This window comes from Echinops telfairi, unplaced genomic scaffold (assembly GCF_000313985.2).
Source record: "Echinops telfairi isolate 266 unplaced genomic scaffold, ASM31398v2 ScPeMD7_9;HRSCAF=40, whole genome shotgun sequence".
Taxonomy (NCBI): Eukaryota; Metazoa; Chordata; class Mammalia; order Afrosoricida; family Tenrecidae; genus Echinops; species Echinops telfairi.
In genome coordinates this window covers 23,142,165-23,164,390 of record NW_022103906.1, presented here as the reverse complement: position 1 = coordinate 23,164,390, position 22,226 = coordinate 23,142,165, and the positions used below count along the sequence as shown (strand labels likewise).

General features: G+C 53.7%; 1 protein-coding gene across 1 annotated transcript in view; it reads right to left on the bottom strand.

Annotated features, from left to right (window-relative positions):
• PEBP4 (phosphatidylethanolamine binding protein 4) overlaps positions 1 to 22,226 on the bottom strand; it is a 308,133-nt gene that overhangs the window by 14,794 nt on the left and 271,113 nt on the right. The window contains 1 exon segment of the mRNA XM_004718169.2: positions 2,213 to 2,258. Within this exon segment, the coding sequence (XP_004718226.1) occupies positions 2,213 to 2,258 (46 nt within the window).

Here is a 22,226-nt window from a genome sequence, read left to right as displayed (position 1 = left end):
GGGTTGGTGAATGCCCGTGAGGGTGGGCATATCTCGCGATGTCTGTAGATGATGTGGCTGAGTCTGCAGTTAGAACTTGCTGGCATGACCCTTGCCCAATAGAGACCCTGCCCTCAGAGGAGGGGGAGCCTTAGACTCCTGACTAAGGCTTTTTGTGAAAAGGTTCCCCGTTCCAAAGTAGGGATGCGAGAGAGGAGGAGGAAGAGATGGGGCCCACGCAGGCTGAGCCAGGACTCTGGGCCAGTCCCCGCCGCCGACATCTCATTAATTCCTACCACAGCTGGATAAGGGAGGTGTTATCTGCATTTTATGGATGAAGAAACAGAGGCGCTAAGAGGCTAAGCCAGGCACGTGGTAAGGAGTGGAGCTGGGATTTACATCTAGGCCTTTCTGGTGCCACAGCCCATAAAGCCTAGTTCATTTTGCTTTTCCCTCAATCTTTGGAAAGTCAGCTCAACACGGAGTGCTCTCTTGCAGTTGTGTTAGGGCATACGTACTGTACATACGTACTGTACTCTCCCGGTGGGGAGCTTAGAGAGAGAGAAGTGGTGAGAATGGGGCAGGAAGAGGTGGGCAGCTGACAAAAGGGAGGAGAGGAGAGGAGAGAGGCCCGGCCACTGCAGGCCAGGCCACTGGCCACATTGCACTGCGGTTGTGAGCATGGCTCCAATCAGACCTCCTTGCACTTTGATGCTGGCTCCATCCACCCCTCACCCCCCACCCCCCAGCTGTGTGGCAGCAGGCGGGTCCCTTTCCTGCACCTCAGTCTCCCTTTACAATGGAGATATTGGTTGCAGCTATCACCAAAGGTTGCTGTGAGGGTTAGATCAGACAACACAAGTATATATTTTGGGGGATCAATGCTTGTTTGGCACCTTGATGGTGACCCATGAAGGGGATGTGGTGTCATTAACATCGCCCAGCACTTATCACTTGGATCAAGAGGTGGTTGGGCAAACAGAACAAGGGCTTACTGCAGGGCTTCTACCTAGGACAGGTGTGCGCCAGGGTCCTGTCATCATGCTTATTCACTCTGTACCATCAGAGAAGCTGGTTAGATGAAGAAGCGTGTGGCATCAGGATTGGAGGAAGGCTCGTGAACAACCTGTGGTATGCGGATGACACAACCTTGCTTGCTAAAAGTGAGGAGGTCTTGAAGCACTTGCTGATGAAGATCAAGGATTGCAGGCTTCATTACGAAGGACAGCTCAGGACAAGGAAAACTGAAATCCTCACAACTGGACCCACGGGCAGCACCGTGACACCCAGAGGAAACGATTACAGTTGTCCATGATCTCATCTTGCTTGCATTCACAACCAGTGCTCACGGAAGCTACAGTCAGGAGCTTGATCAAGCCCCGGATTGCATGGGGGATAGATCTGCTGGACAAGACCTCCTTAAAGTGTTGAAACACAAGGCAGTTGCTTGGAGGACTGAGGTGTGCCTGACCCAAGTCATGGTATTTTCAATCACCACGATGCCCGTGAAAGTTGGGCATTGAATAAAGTAGACCAAAGAAAAATAGCTGCATTCACACTATGCATCTGTTGGTGAAGAATATTGAAAGACCACGGACTGCTAAAAAGACAAACATAATCTGTCTTGAAGACGTGCAGTCAAAGTGCTCCTTAGAGGCAAGGGTGATGAGACTTGGTCTCACGAACTTTGTACACGCTATCAGGAGAGACCAGACCTTGGAGAAGGGCATCATGCCTGATAAAGTGGAGGAGCGGTGAAAAAGAGGAAGGAGGCCCCCCACGAGACGGACTGACACTGCGGCTCAAACACAAAACCCGTTGTGAGTGTGGTGGTGCGGGATGGGCAGTGGTTCATTCCGGTTCACATAAGGTCGCCGTGGGTTGGAGAGGACCGGAAGGCACTTAGCACCAATGGTTTCTTGACATATCCTCCATCCGGGTCTACAGACTTCTGAAGGTGGCCTTGGTTCACACGGCAGTTTCGGCATCCTCAAGGGACTCAAATTTGGTTCTTCTGAAATATTCTTTGACTTTTGGGAACGAGAAGCGGGCTGAAGCAGCAAAGTCACCTGGCAATAGTACAATCGCTCAACGACAATCCAATCACCCAATAAAGGCTATGTGTCCTTAACAAGCAATAGTAGTATGATTCCTGTGATCATCAAGGTGTGGCTGGGGTCACACCTCACCCCAATACCTTCTGGAGAAATGGGCGCTGGAAGATCTCACTCACATGACAGCTCCTGGCCCTGAATCTGTCCTTTCTTCAAGTCCGTACCCTGAAATGAGAGACAGGTATGGAGATGAGTTACTCCCGGGGTAGCAGGAGATCCCTATCGCGACACTTTCACCCGAGTGGCTTCTGATGCGTTGTTTCTCTCTTGGAACAAGTGGGATATGGACAGGGAGGGAGGCTAATCCTGGGAGACGTGTTAGAACAGGGCTGTGGGGACCTGGAATGGGTGTCTGGGGGGTGGGGTGTCGTGGTGGTCTGGGTTAGAGGACAGACCCAGATCTCTTCACATGGCCTGCAGGAGGGGGTGCAAACTTCCTGAGCACCGAAGACTCGGGAGAGGGCCCTTCTGAAGGACCTCCCTGCACGCTCACATCACCTGCACTTTGAGACTAGGCACGGGGCATGACCCACCAGCCTGCTTGCTGAGAGGCAGGGAGGCAGGGAGGACAATGGCAAAGGCTGAGCAGCCGTGGACTCTTAGGCCAATGGCCATCTTAACAACCAAGAGGGAAAGGGCAGAGGGAGGGAGGAGGGGCCTCCTTGGATTCTTGAGGCAGCTGCTTCCCCAGATGCATATCGACTCAATCCACACAGCCCCCCACCCACCGCCAGGCAGATTCTTAGGCCCCTGGTACATACAGCCTCAGTTTCCCTCCCTCTCTCCGTCTCCCTCCCTTCTCCTCTCTCTCCGCTCAGTGTCTGTGGGATAATGAGGTGATCCCGGGGGCGGGTGCTAATTATTGTTTGTGTAGGACTGGGAGATGCTCAGATGAAAGGGACTGGAGCCAGGCCCCTAGGTGCCACTGCTTGGGACCCTGAGCCAGGCCAGGGCGCCCTGCGGCCCTTAGGTGTGGGATTTTATAACCTTAATGATAGTGATTAAGGGAGCGCTTATTTGATTCTGCCAACACCTAACTGTGTCCTGGCCACCTTTCCACCAAGCCCAGCCCCTCACCCTTCCCCTCGCAGGGGGATTGGTCTGCCAGTGCTTAAGGTGGGCCAAAGGCTGAGTGAGACGTGACACCCTGATTTGAGTGGTTGTGAGCAGGAGGGGTGGAAGGTGAGGTTTCACCTGGGCTCTCTGTGGAGAACCTCCCTGTCAGCTGGGTGACCCACTCCTTGACGGTGGGTTACCTTTGTCAAAACTGCAGCCCTGTTCTTTGATACCCGATGTCCTTTCAGGCTGTTTGAGACCCTTCCCGTCTTCCCCCACCCAACTCATTCCTGCCTGTCTACATCACCTGTGGTCATGATTAATGCGCAAGGCTGCTGACCCAAAGGTGGGAGGGTCAAGCCCACCAGAGGTACCTTGGGAGAAAAGCCTACTAATTTGCTTTGGAAACAGCAACCAGGGAAAACAGATGCACACGGGGGTCACCATGAGTTGGAAGCAACTCGAAGGCAAATTCTCAGGGGGCTGCCTGGGGTTGGGAGAAGAGGAGAGGGCCGCAGAGGCTTGTTGGAGGGGGGAGATCTCTTTCCTCTCACTTCGTCCTCTGACCCTCTGAGCTCTTGTCTGTCTTCCTCAGGAACATGCAGACGGCCTTCAGATGCAGCGACTTAGAGCGGTGCACACTCGGGTCTGGCTTTGTCCGCCTCTCAGCTTAGTGCCCGGACTCCCCCTTGCATGATCCAGGGCTGGCATCCAGCCCAGATGAGCTCAGAGTGGTGGGCACTGTGTGTGTGTGTGTGAGAGAGAGAGAGAGAGAGAGAAAGGGGATGGATAGGAATAGAGAGAGAGATTAGAGATTGATAGATATAGAGAGATGAGAGATAAGTAGATAGAGAGACACCACGCAGGGACACGGAGATATAGACAGGTATTGGAGAATGGTGGCAAAGGGGTGGGTAGACTAAACCTAGGGTAGCCTGGCCCTGCCTCCCCTGCTCTGCCCTCCCCAGCCTCCCCCTCACTCCTTCCCAAGTCCTCCCAGCCAGCGGTTTGTTTAAACCAAACAAGAACAACTCAAGCTGGCTGGTGTTTTTTTTTTTTTTTCTTTTCCCAATTTCCCACAAGCTTGGGTCCCACCCAGTGTGATAAACAGGCTTTTCTCTTCTGTTGTGTGAATGTAGGGATGGGCAGAGGTGGGGGCTTAGGACTTGCAAGGTCAGGGGTGGAAAGTCTGACTTGTATCGTGTCTCAGGGTGGAAAGGCTCGCCCCCGCCCCCCGCCCCCCTCCCTCACCCCTCTCCGGCTCCCTCTGGGGGGCCTTTTCTCATCTACTAGGGCCAACTTGGCAAGGGTGTGCACACAAACCCTTGGATTGGATTCATCAAGTTAAGTCACCAGGCCTTTCCTGTCTGCCTTCCCCAGCCCAGGGCATGATGGATTTAGACTGTTCAGGCTCATGCCTGGAGGACAGTGGTGGCTGAGTGGTAGCATTTCCACCTTCCATGTGGGAGACAAGGGATCGAGTCCCAATCAGTGCACCTCCAGTGCAGCCACCACCAATCTGCCCAGGGAGGCCTCTCGCATGTGGCAATGACCACAAACAGGTTTCAGCCGCGCTTCCGGACGAAGACAGGCTAGAATGAAAGACGTGATGATCTACTTCAGAGAATCAGCAAGCAACAACCACAACGGCCCGGGCGGCGTTTGGTCACCACAACTTGTGGCGGTTAACCACCGCTAGCAACAGGGACCGTGCTATGTAGGAGTGTTGGGTGCTGGTGCTCGCTGGTGGGGAGTGTAGGGAAGGAAGGCAGCAGGGTCCCCGCAGCAACCGTGTGGTCAGGCTGCTTGGTGGTTATTGACTTGCGTTGGGTTCTGGTCTTCCCTCATTGATCTGCCCCAGGGCTGACACTTCCTACCATGGCGTCAAACACTACCCGGAATGTGAGACAGCTGAGCCCCAGTGAGGTGAAGGAAGGAGCTTGTCCAGAGCACACGCCTGTCCACCCCCCCACTGAGCAAGGGCCCCCGAGACCACCTGGCCCCAGGTCTCACAGCCAGGATGGGGTTCACTCTTTGATTCACAGAGCTGGCCCTGGGTGTTTCCTGAGATGCGGTGACAACCCAACATGCCTCCGGGAAGCCATGTCTTCAGAAGACCTCCGTAAAAGACCCATAGCGTTCACGTGGTGCTCGAAGATGGCTCCCTCCGACAAAAGCATCAACTCCCCGAAAATGTCTTCAGCGGTGAAATATTCATACTGACTCTGTGGTCGCCTTAGGAGCTGGAACTCCCAGAGACGGAATGAGAAGTTGGGAAGGTTCCAGAGGAAGGAGGTCTGGGCAAGCCCTGTGAGTGAGGGATGCCCTGTAGGAGCCGCCCCCTTAACCTTGGGCTCCTTCAGCGTGACCCCACTGCCCCCGCCCCCCACCCCCCAAGCTCCCAGGTGTGCTTGCTTCTCATTTAAAGGCGCCCCGTCACAGACAATACGTCCTTCTCCTCATTATAAGGCAGGCTGACATTTCAAAAGAGAACTTGCCTAAATGCTAAGATTAAAAAAAGAAGACATGACAAACAGCGCAGAAATCGCCAGGTTTCCGATCCCCAAACACAGAAAAGGCCAAGCTTCCCAGGGAGCAGGGTGCTAGGGAGGAGAGCCCGAGCTGTTGGGGTGGCACTCCTGGGAGGTCATTCTGCACGGAGAAGGGGTCCTTGGGGAGCCAGGGTGGGATGGCCTTGAGATGGAAATGCTTCTCCCTAGCAGCATCTTCTGCACACAGGGAGTCTGATACCCATTGCCTTTGCAGCAAATGGTGGCAGCGGGCAGAAGGAAGTGGAGATTTCCCAGTAGATCCCAGAATACACAACTCTTAGCCAACGACCGAGGAGCAAATGCACTCACTGGCCTTGAGTCCATGTCGACTCACCCTGCAGGACAGCGCAGAACTGCCCCTGTGGGTTTGAGCATGCAACTGGCTTTGTGAGTAGAAAGCCCCGTCTTTCTCTTGTGGAGCAGCTGGGGGTTTTGAACTGCAGACCTTGCGGATCACAGCCCAATGTTACCACTCCATCACCAGTCAAGCTAGGGCTCCTGCTTGGCCCATGAGAAGTGGTCCCTAAACACTCCAGCTCCTTGTATCTTAGGTGGGATGACTCTCCGAGCATATTTTACTCCTGGGCCCAGGTGTCCATGGGGGCACTTAGTTGATCATGAACTCTCCAGTTGGATCCCTTTCACGTCCCTGCCTTGCGTGCCTTTCCCCTCACTGGGGTTTCCTTGTCCCATCTTGAAAAGAAACCACTTGCCCTAGAATCCTTGTCTCGGGCTCTGCTTAGAGAGGAAACCCAGCCTATGGATGGCACGTGTCAAGTAGACACTGACGGGACAAAGAAATCAAGGAGAGAAGACTCCTTGGTGAGAGGAGTCCCAAGCAGCCACAATGCCAGGAATGGGCGTCTCTACACCTGACCCTGGGTCTGGGTTCTTCCAGTGGGGGCACAGGAGGTCAGTCTCCTCTAGCCTGTCTGCGCGGAGACCGCCAGGGAGCTGCATTTTCTGAGGCCTCTTCTTGGACTTGAGGGAGCAGAGATGCAGTCTCCTCAGGAGTGAGCCCCATGGTCAAGGGCTCTTTGAGACTCAGTGCCTTGATTTAGGTTCGGTGAGTGACGACGGGGCTTGGCTCAATCCTGGTCCCAGCTCTGTTTCTTCATTCCCCTTCAATTACCTACAGCCAACTGCCCGCCCACCTGGGCGTTTGCAAAGGCTCCAGGTGCTCATGCTTGCTGACCCCCAGAGCAGAAGGTCAGCGGCACATTTCCTTGAGCTCGTGCGAGATGATTTAATCTCTTCACCCACCTCTTCCCATTTGGACAGGAGGAATCAATCACTTCTCCTTGGCCACACACCTTAGTCAGTGTGGGAAGTTTCACTTTTTGATCTCTGGAGACTCTGGGGGTGGAGCGGGGAGACTGTCCTCAGGAGAATCCCTAACTTGAAAAGTGAGGTGCAGAAGCATGTCAGGAAGGCAAAGGAGGCGGGGAGGGAGCAACTGAAGAAGGGGAAAATAGAAACAAGAGTTCCAAGCTTTCTGACACCGGCATCCAACAAGGAAGCTCCTGGCTGAGTCGCACAGCTGCCTGCAAGCTGCCAAGTGGCAAAGGATCCAGGAAAAGGCACAGGATTGGAAAGTGCTACCCAGCAATCTGTGTATTCTGCAAATAACAAAGGGCAAAGCGAGTGACAGTTCCCAGGCGCTGCGCTCCCCAGGGGCTGTGGCTGCCAGGCCGCCTAACACCAGCCTAGAGGGACCCCAGCCAGCTGTGGGCTCAAAGGGAAGGGCCGCACATCCTTGAACTCTATAGCCTGCTCCTCTGCCCGGGGACAGGGAAATGAGGGACAACCCGAGGGGGGCGGGGCGAAGTCTGTGGGAGGTGAGAAGGAGGAGGCGCAGACCTAAACCCTCCTGGGACTTGAGTGCTTCTCGTCTCTAGGGTGCAGAAGGGCCACTTCTTTGGGGCACCAGCTCGCCCTCAAGAAGTGTTAACATCCAAGACTTGACAGGCTCTTTTCCTGGCACCATCATGGGCAGTAGGGCGTGGCATGGTGAATATCATCTTTGGGATCTGCCAGCCAATGGGGGTAGCAGCTCCTGGTACCTTGGCCAGGATGGGCCTTGGAACTCCTGGATTTTGATTCCTCGATTGGGTTCAGAGATGGAGCTACTTATGTCCCTGGATGGGGAGATGCCAATATGGGGCAGTGACTGAGGGGGAACAAGTTACTCCATGGCATAGGGATGGGAGTGAGGATGGGAGAGCTCCCCCCAGAGAACCAGTGCTCCATGACTCTGGGTTGGAGCGGAGGTTTCCTAAGGCCGTGGTTGTCTATCACTTGAAGAATACAGACTGTCCAGGCCCCTTGTCTTAGACCATGTGGAAATGCCTGTCCGTGATAATATCTAGCAGAATTGGCCCTGCGGCATGATGACTGGGTCGACCGGTAGATAAATGAAAGAATGAGAGGTTCACGTCGGAAATAGAAATACGAATACGAAAGACAGAGTTCAGGCTATCTGGGTGGGTCCGGGTATAAATATTGGGGATGGGGGGGCTTTGTAAAGTTCCTGGAAAGATTTCATTAGATTCATTTTATTTTATTATTTTAATAAATCACCTTATCGGGGCTCTTACAGATCTTATAACAATCCATACATCCATTGTATCCATCCAGCACATTTATACATATGTTGCCATGATCCTTTTCAAAACATTTGCTTTCTACTCGAGCCCTGGGTATCAGCTCCCCCTTTTTCCCTCCCTCCCCCACCTTCCCTCACTTATGAACTCTTAAAAAATGGTAACTTTTTATTATTTTCATATCTTACACCATCCGCTCCCTCCTTTCACCCATGTTTCTGTTGCTTGTCACCCTGGCCTGGGGTGGGGGGGTGTTTAATATGTTGATTATTGAATTTGGTTCCCCCTATCCTCATGGGTGTTTATCTGTCCTGGATTCCATGTGCCGAGAGCTCTTGTATGTACCAGTCAGTGTACATGCTCTGGGCTAGCTGGATTTGTAGGGCAGAACTGGGGTCATGATAGTGGGGGGGGGGCATTAAATAACTAGAGGGATGTTGTGTGTTTGATTGATGCATTGTCTCTTATTTCCGCTTTCCCATGATCTTTTTGAAGCCACCTTGTAAATCAACTAAGGATGGATCTAAATAGCTGAGGTTTACACGGAACCTGGACATCACCTCAAGAAGACCAGAGGGGAACCCAGGCATTTGATCGGTGGTGCTGGGGAAGGATCTCTGAAAGGACCACGAACTGTCAGGAGAAGGAACAGACCCGTCTTGGAAGGAGTACGGCCAGAACGCCCCTTAGAAGCAAGGATGTTGAGAGTTCGTCTCACGTACTTTGGACGTGTTGTCAGGCGAGATTAGTTCTTGGAGAAGAATACTGTGCTTGGTAAAGTGGAGGGAGGGGGAGCGACCAAGAGGAAGGCCCTCGGCGAGAGGAATTGGCGTGGCAATTGTGAGGATGGCGCGGGGCTGGACACAGGGTCCCTGTAAGTCAGAACTGACCATAATTACCACACATGAAATCTGGAGTCCCTGGGTGACGCATGCTTGCTAAACCAAAGCCTGCGGGTTTGCCTGCACCGGAGGCGTCTTGAAGGAAGGCCTGGTGATCAGCCCCTGAAGCCCCGGGGAGCACAGGTCGCCATGACTGGAGCTGAGGTGATAGGAAACATTCCCCTCCCTCCAAAATACAGGGACTGTTGGAGGAGCCAGACGTCACTGGTTGACTGGGCAAGGGATCTGGGAAAGCTGTGGAAAGGAGGCCATGTGAGTTAGTTTAATGTGCCAACCTGGCCAATAAACATAGGTGGGGTTAATTGAAAGGCGGAGGGATAAATGGCTCAGCGAGCCTCGCCTTTCTAGTTCTTGGGTCTCTTGCCTTGTGATGGTCGTACCAGAGTGCAGCTGCCTTAGCAGTTCCCTGCTTCAGCTTGCAAGGCTCACTTCCTGCAAGACATCCCTGAGGAGAAGCCGCATGGACCTACCCCGATGCAGCCCTGGGTGCTGGAGCACCCGTGTGGAGACCCCTGCCAGCGCTGAGATGTTTACACCTTCACTGACTCGGCTTTCCTCCTGCAGTCAGCATCATTGTGTCTGTTTTGCGAGATGGAGGAGGACTTTGTGGATTGGTATTGGACTTATGGGTTAATGCTGGACTTGTGGGCTCGGGCAGCACTGGGTTGGGATGTTTACTTGATGCACACTTACCCTTTATATAAAACTCTCTCTTTTACATAAGTTTCTGTATATTTGTTTCTCTAAAGCACCCAGACTAATACACCATCTTTGAAAGACATTTGAGTTTTTGTCTACCAGTTTTTCCAATGGACAAACTAGGGGCAAGGAAGGGCAGCTTATGACGAGGAAAGTGTATAGGCAGTGTGTAAGTGTGGGCACGAGCGATGAATAGGCTTCACGTGATTTAGCTGTCTGCGGAAGAAGCCAGAGCCAAGCAAGGACGTCAAGAAGAAGCTCCAGAGAAGGGTGGAAATATAGATTGGAGTTAGGCTCATGCAGACTGGTAGGCAAGGTTCCCACCCGGCTTTGATCACCGAAGCTATCAGCCACCTAAATTCTGGGGCCCAGTCCCCCCCTCAGCAAGGCCTTTCCTGCTTCCCAAGTGCTGGTACAGGATGAATTGGGGCGGGGGGAGGGGGGGCTGAAGGGGGGAGGCAACGTGAGCTTTGGACATGCCCATGCAGCAGATCAGAGCCACTCAGGTGAGTCCAGGACCCCTGAACTCACCCCTCTCCCTTTCACCAACAGTTCCTGGGTGGCGTGAGTGGTTCCGCCCTGGAGTACTGGCCAGAAGATTGGTGGGTCAAAGCCGCCCAGAGGCGGTTTGGGAGATGAGCCCAGTGGGCACAGACCTTTGCTCTGGGGTCATCATGAGGCACAGCAACAGTTTTTATTTTTTTCCAGGTTAGGAAACTAACCAGTACTCATTGTAGAACCAAATCTTAAAACACAGAAAAGATACTTGAGAAAAACCCAACAAGCCATCTTTTAGATTATACCAGGTGGAGACAAATGCTTTGAACACACGACGGTTCCCGTCTTTGTATTTGGGGCCCCAAACTTCTCTTCACACTGGTGTCTACCTGGAGTCCCCTGGTCGCCTCTGGTGGCCCGTGTTGGCTGAGACAGCGACGACGCACCGAGTGCTCCCCTGACCAACCCCCCTGGGGTTCTCCCGCCTGGGGAAAACTTCCTGAGTTACAGTCATTTCCTGAAGCTCCAAGAGTGATTTGAACCACGGCGATCGGAGACCCACCCCGCTTAGAGCTTTGCTGGATGTAGGCCGCCTGCTCTCTGAGAATAGTTCAGGGATAAGTTTAGTGGGAGGTCAGGAAACGAAAACGGGATAAAGAATACAAGTGTGCGGACGTATTAAACCTGCCCCACCTAGGAGTAGTCAGGGGCTGTAAGGGGTTCACAGCCAGTGTCGAGAGTGGATGGAGGAACGCAATTACCGGGACTGAAGGTGGATAGCTCTAGATACGTGGAGCACACGCTTCAGCTTTGGGTGTCCCAAGCAGGTCTCCAGAATGCCTCCTCACTCTGCAATCGTGCAGAGAATTGAGTTTTCCTCATGCAGACATTTCCCTGATAGCTTGAGTCACACCATCTTACTTCCCAACCTCTTGTTCATACCAGCTGTGTTGGATCGCAGTCTCATTAAAACACGTGTTCTTAAGTGATTTAAAAAATAAAACACTATGTACGGTTTGTGATGAGTTGTATGAGTCCCTAATAAAATGATTATTAAAAAATAAAATAAAACACTAGTTATTCTTAGGCAAACTACATGGAAAATGCACTTTCTGTGATTTTAAACACCTCTGGACTCGTCACGGCGAATACCAATTTCATGCCCCACGGCCTTCTGCCTCAGAGCAAGAGGAACAGCCCACTCACAATGCCACGGGTTCACGCTTCCTCAAAGCCCATGGCACAGACTCAGCTGGCCCTGCCCACGTCAGAGCAGAACTGTCCGCTTGTTTTGGAAGTCCAACATCACCTCTCACTCCTGAGGTGCCTCTGGGTGGGCTCAGGGCCCCGAGTTGGGATAGTAGCTGACGTTGGCATCGCCCAGAGGGTCCTTTGGGCGCTGCTGTGTGCCGTTGCATGGATTCTGGCCACAGCCATCCCGGGGGACAGAACTGCTCCACGGGGATTTCAGGGCTGTCATCTTGAAAAGAGCAGATAGGACGCTCACAGCCAGAGTCTCCTCTGACTCACAGTGACCCAGCAGGACAGCATAGCAACTGCTCCTGACGGAACTCTTCATGGATGTGGAAAGCCTCTTCTTTTTCTCGCAGAGTGGCTGGCGGTTCTGAACAGCTGACCTTGTGGAGAGTAGCCCCTGAGTATCCACTACACCGGGGCTTCATTAAAAAAAAACAACAAAAAACCAGATAACCAGTTGCTTTTTCTCCTTCTGAGAGTCTGGTGGGTTCAGGCCACCAAGTCTAGTTGGCAGCTGAGCACCTAGCCACCGAGGCCAGGACTCGTAGTGGATGTATTGGTCACCCGGCCACCCGAGGTGAAAGGACAGCACTGCAGGCTGCATGCCGGGCTCTCGCCTGGGGGTAGCTCACTCTGGTCTCTAGCAGACGCCCGCTGGGAGGGCCGGCCCTCTGCTCTGCCTGGGCAGTGGTACCCTGTGTTCTGGTTTCTCCAAGACCCCAGGGCTGGGGAGAAGGTGCCAGGCTGTTACAAGCAGCCACACTCGGCTTCCAACACAGCCCTTGGAAAGGGCACTCGGCGCTTACCCCAGATGTCATGACCAATTAGCTAGGAGACTTTGAGCAAGGCGTCCTCTCTGGGTCAGGTTCCTGCCTATAAAACAGTGGTGGTAAGACCCCAGCTCTCCTCACGGCATTGTTGTGCAGATAAAATCGGGAAAGGGGAGAGCTCTAAGGTTTCATGGGGCCGCTCAACTGTAAGGGCCACATTACTGGTGCCCCCCACACTCCCCTGGCCTCTTGGGTTGAAGAAGGGCTTCGGGGAGGAAAGCGGCCTCAGGGTGAGGCAAGGGCCTGCACCCCCTGCGTGCACACGCACACACACACACACACACTCGGAGCTCTCAGCGCCCATCCGACAGGCTCTGTTTCCCGATGACAGACCCAGGAAGGCTCCTGGCAGGGTCAGCCTCCTGAGGCTAATGTCTGCCGTGGGCTCGGAGGTTACTGGGCTGTGAATGTGGGGCCTGCCCCGCTGGGCCCACACTCACCCAGGGCATGAGGAACGAGTGGCAGAGAATGTTTATTAATATGCTTTGATGAGGGGCATTAATATCTCTTAATGACACCATCTGAGTTCGGCCTCCTTCCTCCTCCAGCTCCTCTCTCCTCTCCCCTCCCCCCTCCCCATTCCCCCCTCCCCAGGAGACACACAGAGTCCCCGGGAGGATGGCAGGGACACAGAAGTCAAAGTCACTCAGAAGAAATCCAAGGCGGAGGCGGAGTGGGAGGAGACCAGCCCCGAGCCCCTTCTAGTCTCAGGTTGTCCAGGGAGGAGGTGGCTTGGGGATGGGGAGGACCCAGCCACAGGGGCCAGACTCCTGGAGGACTCTTGGGGGCAGGGAGGATGTGGAAGGCCTCTGATTCTCCTGCTCAGCGGGAACTAGACCCGTCAGGGATTGGCCTGGGGGCAAACCAGTGGCAAGACTTTCCCCAAACTGGAAGGAGTGACATGGCAGGGGGAGAGACCGGAGGGGGAGGGACCGGAGCTGGGGAGGGGCCGGGTTCCTTGACAGGGGTGGGGTGGGGGCAGGCAGGAAAGGAAGAAGACCGAGGAAGCTTACAGGCCTTTCTCAGGCTGGGTCTGAGAGGGCCCAGGGGTGGCTGAGAGCGAGGGCAGGGGAGCTCATCATGAGACACACACACACACATACACACACACACGCATGCACGCACGCACGCACGCACGCACGCCAGGACATGTGCACACACATACGCAACATGTTCACTCATACGTGCTCTTCTCCCAGGCAGTCATTGCGTGTGCATCTAGGGAGGGACTGAGCATGCCAGGAGAGTAAAGGGGGCATTTGGGAAGAAGGTGGGTCCAGTGCAGAGGCTCCAGCAAGCTTGGGCTCTGGGATTAGGAATAGTGGGTGTGGGAATCTCCAGGCCCCTGGCAGGGGACCAGGACAAACAGATGACTGATTAGGACTGAGGTCTGAATAAGAACTGAGCTGCTCTGTTACCCACATAGAGCCCCTGGTCTGGGGATGTAGGAGGGCAGGGGGATGCCCAGGCTGCTACAGGAGAGCAGGTGGAGGCATCCGGCCCAGGAGGTGGAGGCATGGTCCCCTGACCCTGGCCTCATCCCAATGCTGCACATAGGTTGTCCACGCCACAGCAGGGTAGCTGGGAAAAAGGAACAGTTAATCCCCAAACAAACAGGGCTTGGGAGAGTGCAGCCCAGCAGAGGAGGAGCTGTGGGGTTCAATCCTCAGCTCTAGCACTTCACCTGCTCTGTCTTGGCCGGCCACCATCCTGTCTTTCTGGCTAGGTGGTTGCAACTCCATGAGTGGAGAGGGAGTGGGGGGCGGGCGAGGGAGGACATGGGCAGGACTGATAAGCTGGGAGGAAGCTGCCTGATCAGCTCTGGCTGGGATGAGGGGGTGCCAGCAAGCCCCTAGCACTTGCCTGAGCTGAGGAATGTGCCTCAGGGCTGTGGGAAGGTAGGTGCTCTGGTGTCCCTGGGCCAGTGGTATGATCTTGAGAGCTGGGGTTCTATGGATCAAGGACTCCCATGAAGGGATCTTGCATGTCAGGCTCAGCAGTTTCTTCCAGGGCCCAGCCATTCCCTGCATTTCCCCTCCTTCAGTGCCTGACTCTGCCCAACTCCTCTGCTGTCTACTGCTCCCAGAAGATGGCCAATGGTGTTTGCTCTCCCCTCAAACCATCCTACCATAAAGGAGAGGAGGGAGGAAGTCCAACCACAAAACTCAACTGCGACCTCTTTTGACAACACTGGCATCGACGGGGCTGCTGGAGGTTCAAACCCATCAGATGCTGTTTGGGAGGAAAATGAGGCTGCCTGCTCCTGTAAAGATTTACTGTCTGAAACCCAATCCAGGGTTGCTATGGGAGAGAATCAATTCGATGGAAATCTTTTTTTGTTGTTGATGGGGGGAGCTGTGGGTGTGAACCAAGAGTCCTGCCATCTCTTCTTCTTTGTTTCGTCGCCCTCCTTTGCCCTTTCAGGTTTCTGTACCCAGCTTGGGTGGGAAGATGAAGCACAGTCCAGGCTTTTGAGCTGCCTTCCCTTGGGCTGGGCCAATCCTATGAGAACAAGAAAGGATCCATACCTGACAGCACACACAAAACAAACAGGAGGTGGATCCACGGCCTGAATGCATACCCTAGAACCATAAGGGCCATCAGTGAAAACTTAGGGACAGACTTAAGGCTCCTAAGGTTGCTGTGAGGGGCGCCAGAGTTTGTTCTGACTCAGAGTCTCTGTGGAACAGAACCAAGCCCCACCAGGGCCCGTGCCATTCTCTCCAAGTCCAGTTGACCAGAAAGGGCCCTAATACGAGGGACAACTGCACTATCAACATAGTGAAAACTACCCACACGACAGAAGACAAAATAGAGGCTTGGTATCTAAAATACGACATGTGTGCGCATCAAAAGACCTCACTGAGAGTAAAAGGAGGACCCACAGGCTGAGAGGAACAACAACAAAAAAGACCGGCAATGATGGGTCTCAAAAATCTATAGAAAGCTGTAAAACCTCAACAAGAAAAAGACAAATCACCCATTTGGAAAAAAACGAGCAGATCCTTATAATCTACATATAACCTGCTCACTGGGGGACAGACAACAAAAAAGTGGGTGAAGGAAGACATCGGACAGTGTAAGATATTACAAAATAACAATAATTTACAAAGTATCAGGGGTTCATGAAGGTGGGGGGAGTGGGGAGGGAGGGTTAAAAATGAGGAGCTGATACCAAGGGCTTAAGTGGAGAGTAAATATTTTGAGAATGATGGGGGCAACAAATGTACAAATGTGCTTGACACAATGTATGGATGTATGGATTGTGATAAGAGTTGTATGAGCCTCCAGTAAAATGATTTTGTTTTAAAAAAGCAATCCATTACAATAAAAAAATGAGCAGAAACTACGGAGAGACAATTCACCAAGGATGGCATCCGGGTGGCCAACAGGGATATGAAGAAACGCTTGCCATCACTAGCCATTGGAGGGATTAAAATAATGGCCTGATAGCACCTCACACCAGCTCAGACAGCAAAGTTCAAAAACCAAAAAAAAGAGAAACGATCAAATACTGGGGAGGATGTGGAAGGATTGGTGGGGCTGTAAACCTGTACCATCATTGTGGGAAGCCCAATGTCTCGTCCTCCAACAAATGAGAATAGAGATGCCATCTGCCCCCGCGATCCCCCCACTGGGTGCACACCTTAGAGAGGTAAGGCGTGAAACCCGAGCAGACTGCGTGCACACCCCTAGTTATCACATCCCTACTCACAATAGCAAGATGGTGGAGACAACCGAAATGCCTGTCAGTGGAGGAATGGATAACTACACTGTGGTACATCCAGACAGTGGAATACTACGCGTCCCTAAAGAATAACGATCAAACTGTCAACCACTTCACAACATGAACAAATTAGGAAGACATCATGTTAAGTGAAATTAGCCAATCCCGTGGAGACAAATACTGTATGAGACCTCCATTATAAAAGGGGGGGGAAATCAGGCAATGAATGTACAGATGCACTTTACACAATTGATGTGGGTATGGATTGTGATAAGAGTTGTATGAGCCCCTAATAAAATGATTAAAAAAATACAAAAAAAGGGGGGGGGAATCAAGGGAAATGGTTTTCACATTAAAAGAAGCCAACTTTGACAGTGATGGACATGCTGGGGTGGTGGTGGCTGGAGGCCAGGAAGGAGGGAGGGGGAGGGAGGGGCCAAAGAACAAAAATAAACAAGATTTATTTCTACAAAAAGATATATAGATAGTGACACATGCAGCTATATCCATTAAAAACAGAAGGGCAGACAAAAGGAGAGGGAAGGCAGGGAGCACGGGTGGAAGGTAGGAAGCAAAGCAAAAAGAAGGCAGGGAAGAAGCTAAGCAGGGTTGAAGGGAGGAGGGAAGGCTATGGGAAGGGAGGCAGGCACAAGAGGAGAGGAAATCTGTCTGGGAGAAAGTACGGGGACGGGGATTTGGGGCAAGTTTGGGGACTCTGTGCAGCCCCTTGCTCATTAGAAAGAGGAACGACACTCAGACGGAATGGATGTCTCGTTCAGCTCCCAGCTTGCTGTTTTCAGAGGGATCAAGCGGTGCGTCTGGCTCCAGTCCCATTGAGCCGGACTACTCTCCAAGTGTGGTTCCCTGGACCAGCAGCTGCGGCGGCCTCTGGGAGCACACAGGTTACAACTGCAGAATGTCAGGCTCCGCTCTGCATAGAGTGCATCTGAAGCTTCCTTGGAACCCGAGGGGATTCACATGCACAGGAAAACGCTGCCCCAGAGTCCTTTTCTCAGGACCTTCCTGGCCAATTGCCCTGGGGTCCCTGGACTGGGGAAGAGGGCTTCTTATCAGACTGGCGCTGGGTGGCAACTATGGTGGGAATCATCTGAGCGCTGGGTGCCTTTGACTCAGCCCCCTCCTTTGTCCCTTCCCAATTGTGGTGGTCCCCTTGGGAGGGTTGGAGCTGACTTTTAGGGCCAGGTGTGTCCCCCGGCTATCAAGTCAGATGGTTCAGACTGTTGGGGCTCCTTGGTAGTCCCAGGAGGTGGGCAAGCTGGAGGGGCAGGGCCTGTGCCAGGACAGGAGACAGGACGTCTGGTGCACTCATCTCCTTCCTTTGCCCTCTGCTCAGAGCCAAGAAAAGCAGCCCCAGGTCAGCGACTCTCTTGGCATTGATTGGTACCCCAAGCCTTTGAGCCCCGGGGACTGTGATGCCAGGTGGGGATGGGAAGAGGCACCTCAATGAGACAGGGAGTTGGGCTCTCCCCCTGATGGGAGCCTCTCCTGCCCACACCTGGACACACTCAGGGCTTTATGGGGACTACCCCAACCCAAACCCCAAATCCACTGTTTGTAGAGTCAATTCCGACTCAATTCACACTCACTACAATGGGGGTCAATTCTGACTCAACGGAGCAACCCGGTAGGACAGGGTAGAACTGCCCCTGTGGATTTCTGAGACCATAACTCTTTTTTAAAAAATCGTTTTATTAGGGGCTCATACAACTCTTATCACAACCCATACATACATCAATCCTGTAAAGCACATTTGTACATTCATTGCCCTCATCATTCTCAAAACATTTGCTCTCCACTTAAGCCCCTGGCATCAGGTCCTCATTTTCCCCCTCCCTCCTTGCTCCCCCCTCCCTCATGAGCCCTTGATAATTTATAAATTGTTATTTTGTCATATCTTGCCCTGTCCGATGTCTCCCTTCACCCATTTTTCTGTTGTCTGTCCCCCAGGGAGGAAGTTACATGTAGATCCTTGTCATCAGTTCCTTCTTTCCAACCCACTCTCCCTCTACCCTCCCAGTATCGCCACTCACACCACCGGTCCTGAAGGGATCATCCGCCTGGATTCCCTGTGTTTCCAGTTCCTGTCTGTACCAGTGTACATCCTCTGGTCTAGCCAGACTTGCAAGGTAGAATTCGGATCATGATAGTGGGGGGCGGAGGAAGCATTTAAGGACTAGAGGAAAGTTGTATTTTTCATCATTGCTACTTTGCATCCTGACTGGCTCGTCTCCTCCCTGAGACCCTTCTGTAAGGGGATCTCCAGTGGCCTACAAATGGGCTTTGGGTCTCCACTCTGCACTCCCCCCATCATTCACTATGGTAAGATCTTTTGTTCTGATGATGCCTGATACCTGATCCCTTCGACACCTCGTGATCGCACAGGATGGTGTGCTTCTTCCATGTGGGCTTTGTTGCTTCTGAGCTAGATGGCTGCTTGTTTACCTTCAAGATGGCTGCTTGTTTACCCAGACACTATACCTTTTGATAGCCGGGCACCATCAGCTTTCTTCGCCACATTTGTTTATGTACCATTTGGTGACCGTAACTCTTTTTGGGAGTAGAAAGCCTCATCTTTCTCCCAAGGAGCGGCTAGTGGTGGCTTTGAACTGCCAACCTTGCAATGCATATAGCAACCTTATGTAGGGTTTCTGAGATTGTCCCATCTTTACAGGAGCAGGAAGCCTCATCTTTCTCCTGTGATGGGGGAGACAAGGGGTGTTTGTGGGCTCCTGACAGGCCCACTGTGCCTTCTTCACCAGAGCATGCTCCCTACTCTTGACTCCATCTGAGGATGGGGGGATGCTTGTGCCCAGGTGCTCAGGGACTTCAAGGGTCTTGGGCAGACACTAGAAGGCAAAGGCAAGATACCAATTACTCTTCCTGTAGGTAGGTGTGTGTGGCAGGTCAGGTTTGTGGGTTAGGATCTACTCTGGGGGCCCTGGTTTCAGCAGAAGGCCTGCAGTCAAATTTTTTCTCCCAAGAGAAGCTCAATCCATGTTGCTACACGCCCCCCCTGCCCCCCTCCCGCCACTAACACCCCCAGCCGCCATTGCGTGCAATGGCTCCTTGGCCCTGGTGGCCTGGGTCAAGCCACCCTCATTTGTCTGGGCCAAGGGTGCAGTGACTGTGGGGCCTGCTGGGGTTCAGGGTCACACGATCCTCAGCCGGGACCAGGGCTTACTCTCAGGCTGTTGTGGCACTTTTTACAGTGCCCAGCAGGCAAATGCCAATCTGGTGAGCTTGGCAAGTACAATGAAGAAAAAAAAAATACCCAGCAACCAATCGAGACTGAGTGCAGTAAACTCCACCCTGACCTTATGGTCGATCCTTCACTCTCTGGAATGCTCCAGAGACTGACATAACCCCTGGGGAGGAGGAGAGGCCCTCTGACCCTACGGGGCAAGCCCAGCTGAGCCTGGGCTCCTGGGGGACTCCTTTAGAGGCTGTCTGTGTGTTGAGAGCAGCCAGCTCTCCTCCAGGGCCGGATGGGGAGGTCTGTATGCAGAGGGGTCCAGCAGCCTCCAGAATGCCTCCTGCACACCCCTCCCCCGCCAGCAGGCAGCAGAGCCCGGTGTGGGGTTGTTTGTGGTACTTGGCCTCCTTGCCCCATGGGGAACTTCATGAGCTCTCAGAATATGTTGAAATGCGTCTTTGCACAACCTTGAGCAGGGCTGGGCCTTTCCAGGTGACAATCCCCAGGGGCATGAGGAGACAGGAGCAAAGGGTATGGGATGACAGCAAGGAAAAGATCCAAAGGGGACCAAGAGCCTTGGAACCTTTTCCCTCCACTCCTCAGCTGTGGCTCCCAGAGTCTCCAGTTGGGGTACACCCTACCTCCCACAGAAGTCCTGCTCTCCTGTCTGAAACTCAGAAGCTTACAGCTTGGGGACCCCCTAGGAGCCTGAGGTTCTAGGATGCCTGACCAATGCCTAGACCATGGCACAGGGAGCAGAGATAAATTTCTCCCCAGAACTTTCTGTTGTGCGCAGTTAATTGCCTGCCATCGGGGGCTGCAGCACAGGAGCATGGGGCCTTTAATGAATGCAAACGACAGCGGATTAATCGGCCAGCTCCGGAGCCCCTGCTCCTCTCTGTGGGGTCTTGCCACGCTCCATTCAGCCTCCATAGCCTGCACCAGCAGGGTGGGCTCCAACCTATTACCACTGGCGTTTCCAGTCCTAATGGGGGTAGGGACAGAGTAGCCCCCCTCTGGTCTCCCCTCAGTCCACTGTCCTGTCATGTGTGAGGGGCTCCTGGGGCTGACCCTGGAAAAGGGGGCTGGCCCCTGCTGCCCTCTGTCACCAGGTGGTCACCCACAGCAATGTCGCCACCTCTCTGGGGGAGAGGGAGTGGCAGCTTGCCAGGAGAGGCCCAACACGCAGCTCAGTGGGGTTTTGGTGAAGGGACGCACTTAAGAGGTGAGCAGGGAGCACTCACCAGCCAGTGACAGGTGGTTTTTCTTTTCAGGACTTCAAAAGGGCAGTCCCTCCCTGACTACGGATGTTCAGCTCATCTGCCGTGTGGGAGAAGGCAGGGAAAGAGGAGGGGGCCAAGGCGAGAGCCCACAGGTGAGCCGCTCACCAAGAGGCTGGAGTTGGAGTCCACCCAGAAACCCTGAGCAAGAAAGGCCTGACCACCTGCTAACAGAGAACGGACCACTGGCAACCCTATGGAGCACAGTTGGACTCTGGTAGGCCTGCGGGGGAAACCGACTTGGGGAGCCATCTGGGCCTCTGACCCTCGATCCTGGCTGCCAGGGAGGGGTCCAGCTCTGAGCCCGGACTTTTGGGGGTGGGGTGGGGGTGGAGGAGTGCTAAAAAGGGGATGCACAGGGGGCTGGCCTGGTCTGTGGAGCAGGGAGGACTCCCGCTCCTGGAGAGCAGGAACCAACCGGCTGACAATGGAGTTCTCTCAGTGGACAAGGGGAGGGAGAGCGGTGTGCTCTGATGGGCCAGACCTGGACTCCAAAGAAGGACTCCCCTCCCCGAGAAGCCCCAGCCTCTCCTCCTTGAGCTGCCTGGCTGGGGACAGAGGCACCTGCAAGGTCAGTGGCGAGAGGCGGGCCCTGGGCTTTCTCCTGGGCAGATGGCCCCAGCTGGCAGGGGAAGGAAGCAGAGAGCTGTTTGGGGTAGAAACCTGTGCCGTTTCTGCTGCAGCCAAGCGGGGGGGCCCCAAGCTCTCACTGCAGCCTCTAATGACTGGGTGGGGGCCTAATGAATATCTATGTCCTTGTAAAAATGGGCTAATGACTGCCCTCCATTTAACGTAGCCCCTTTCATCCTCACCAGTTCCCAAACCAGAAGGGGCCATCCTGGGAGCTGGGGCCCAGAGCCCGGTGGCTGCCACGGACAGACCACAGATGTTTCAGTTGGGGTGGAGGGGGCAGGTGTTCCCCCCCACCCCCCTTGCCCTATCTAGTTGAAACAGCCAGAGGAATTTAGGTCGATGGCTGATAATAACCAGGAATTGGGAATTGGGCAGGGGGTGGGGAGAGAGGAAGCAGACCCGCCTTGATTCTTAAGAACAGTGTCAACACTTATGATGATGAGGCAGGCGGAGAAAGAGCATTGAGCACTGCTGGCCAGGACACGCCCCCTTCCTCTGCCCAGGTAGGTCAGAGACGCCCTAAATCATCCCTGTGTCAACCCCAACACCTGAGAGGAACCAGCCTCGGAGGGAGGTGCTCTGCCTGCTGAATCACCAGCAGCACCTGTGTTTTGCTTGGGAGGTCTCCCGCTTGCTCAGGGACTGGCTAAGCCTGACCCTGTTTGGCTTCCTGGAGCTCTGTGAGCTCCCTGCCCAGGGTGGTGTGGCTCCAGGCCAGTGCGGCCTGCTAGGCAGGGATTTTTAAAGAGACACTTGCCCCTCTGTTCCCAGGATTAGCTCAATTCAAATGTTTCTTTGAATTCTCCCCTCCCCCTGATTTGATTGTAGAAATTGGTCAGGGGGACCTGAAATTCCTTGCACCAAATTGTGTATCGGGAAACA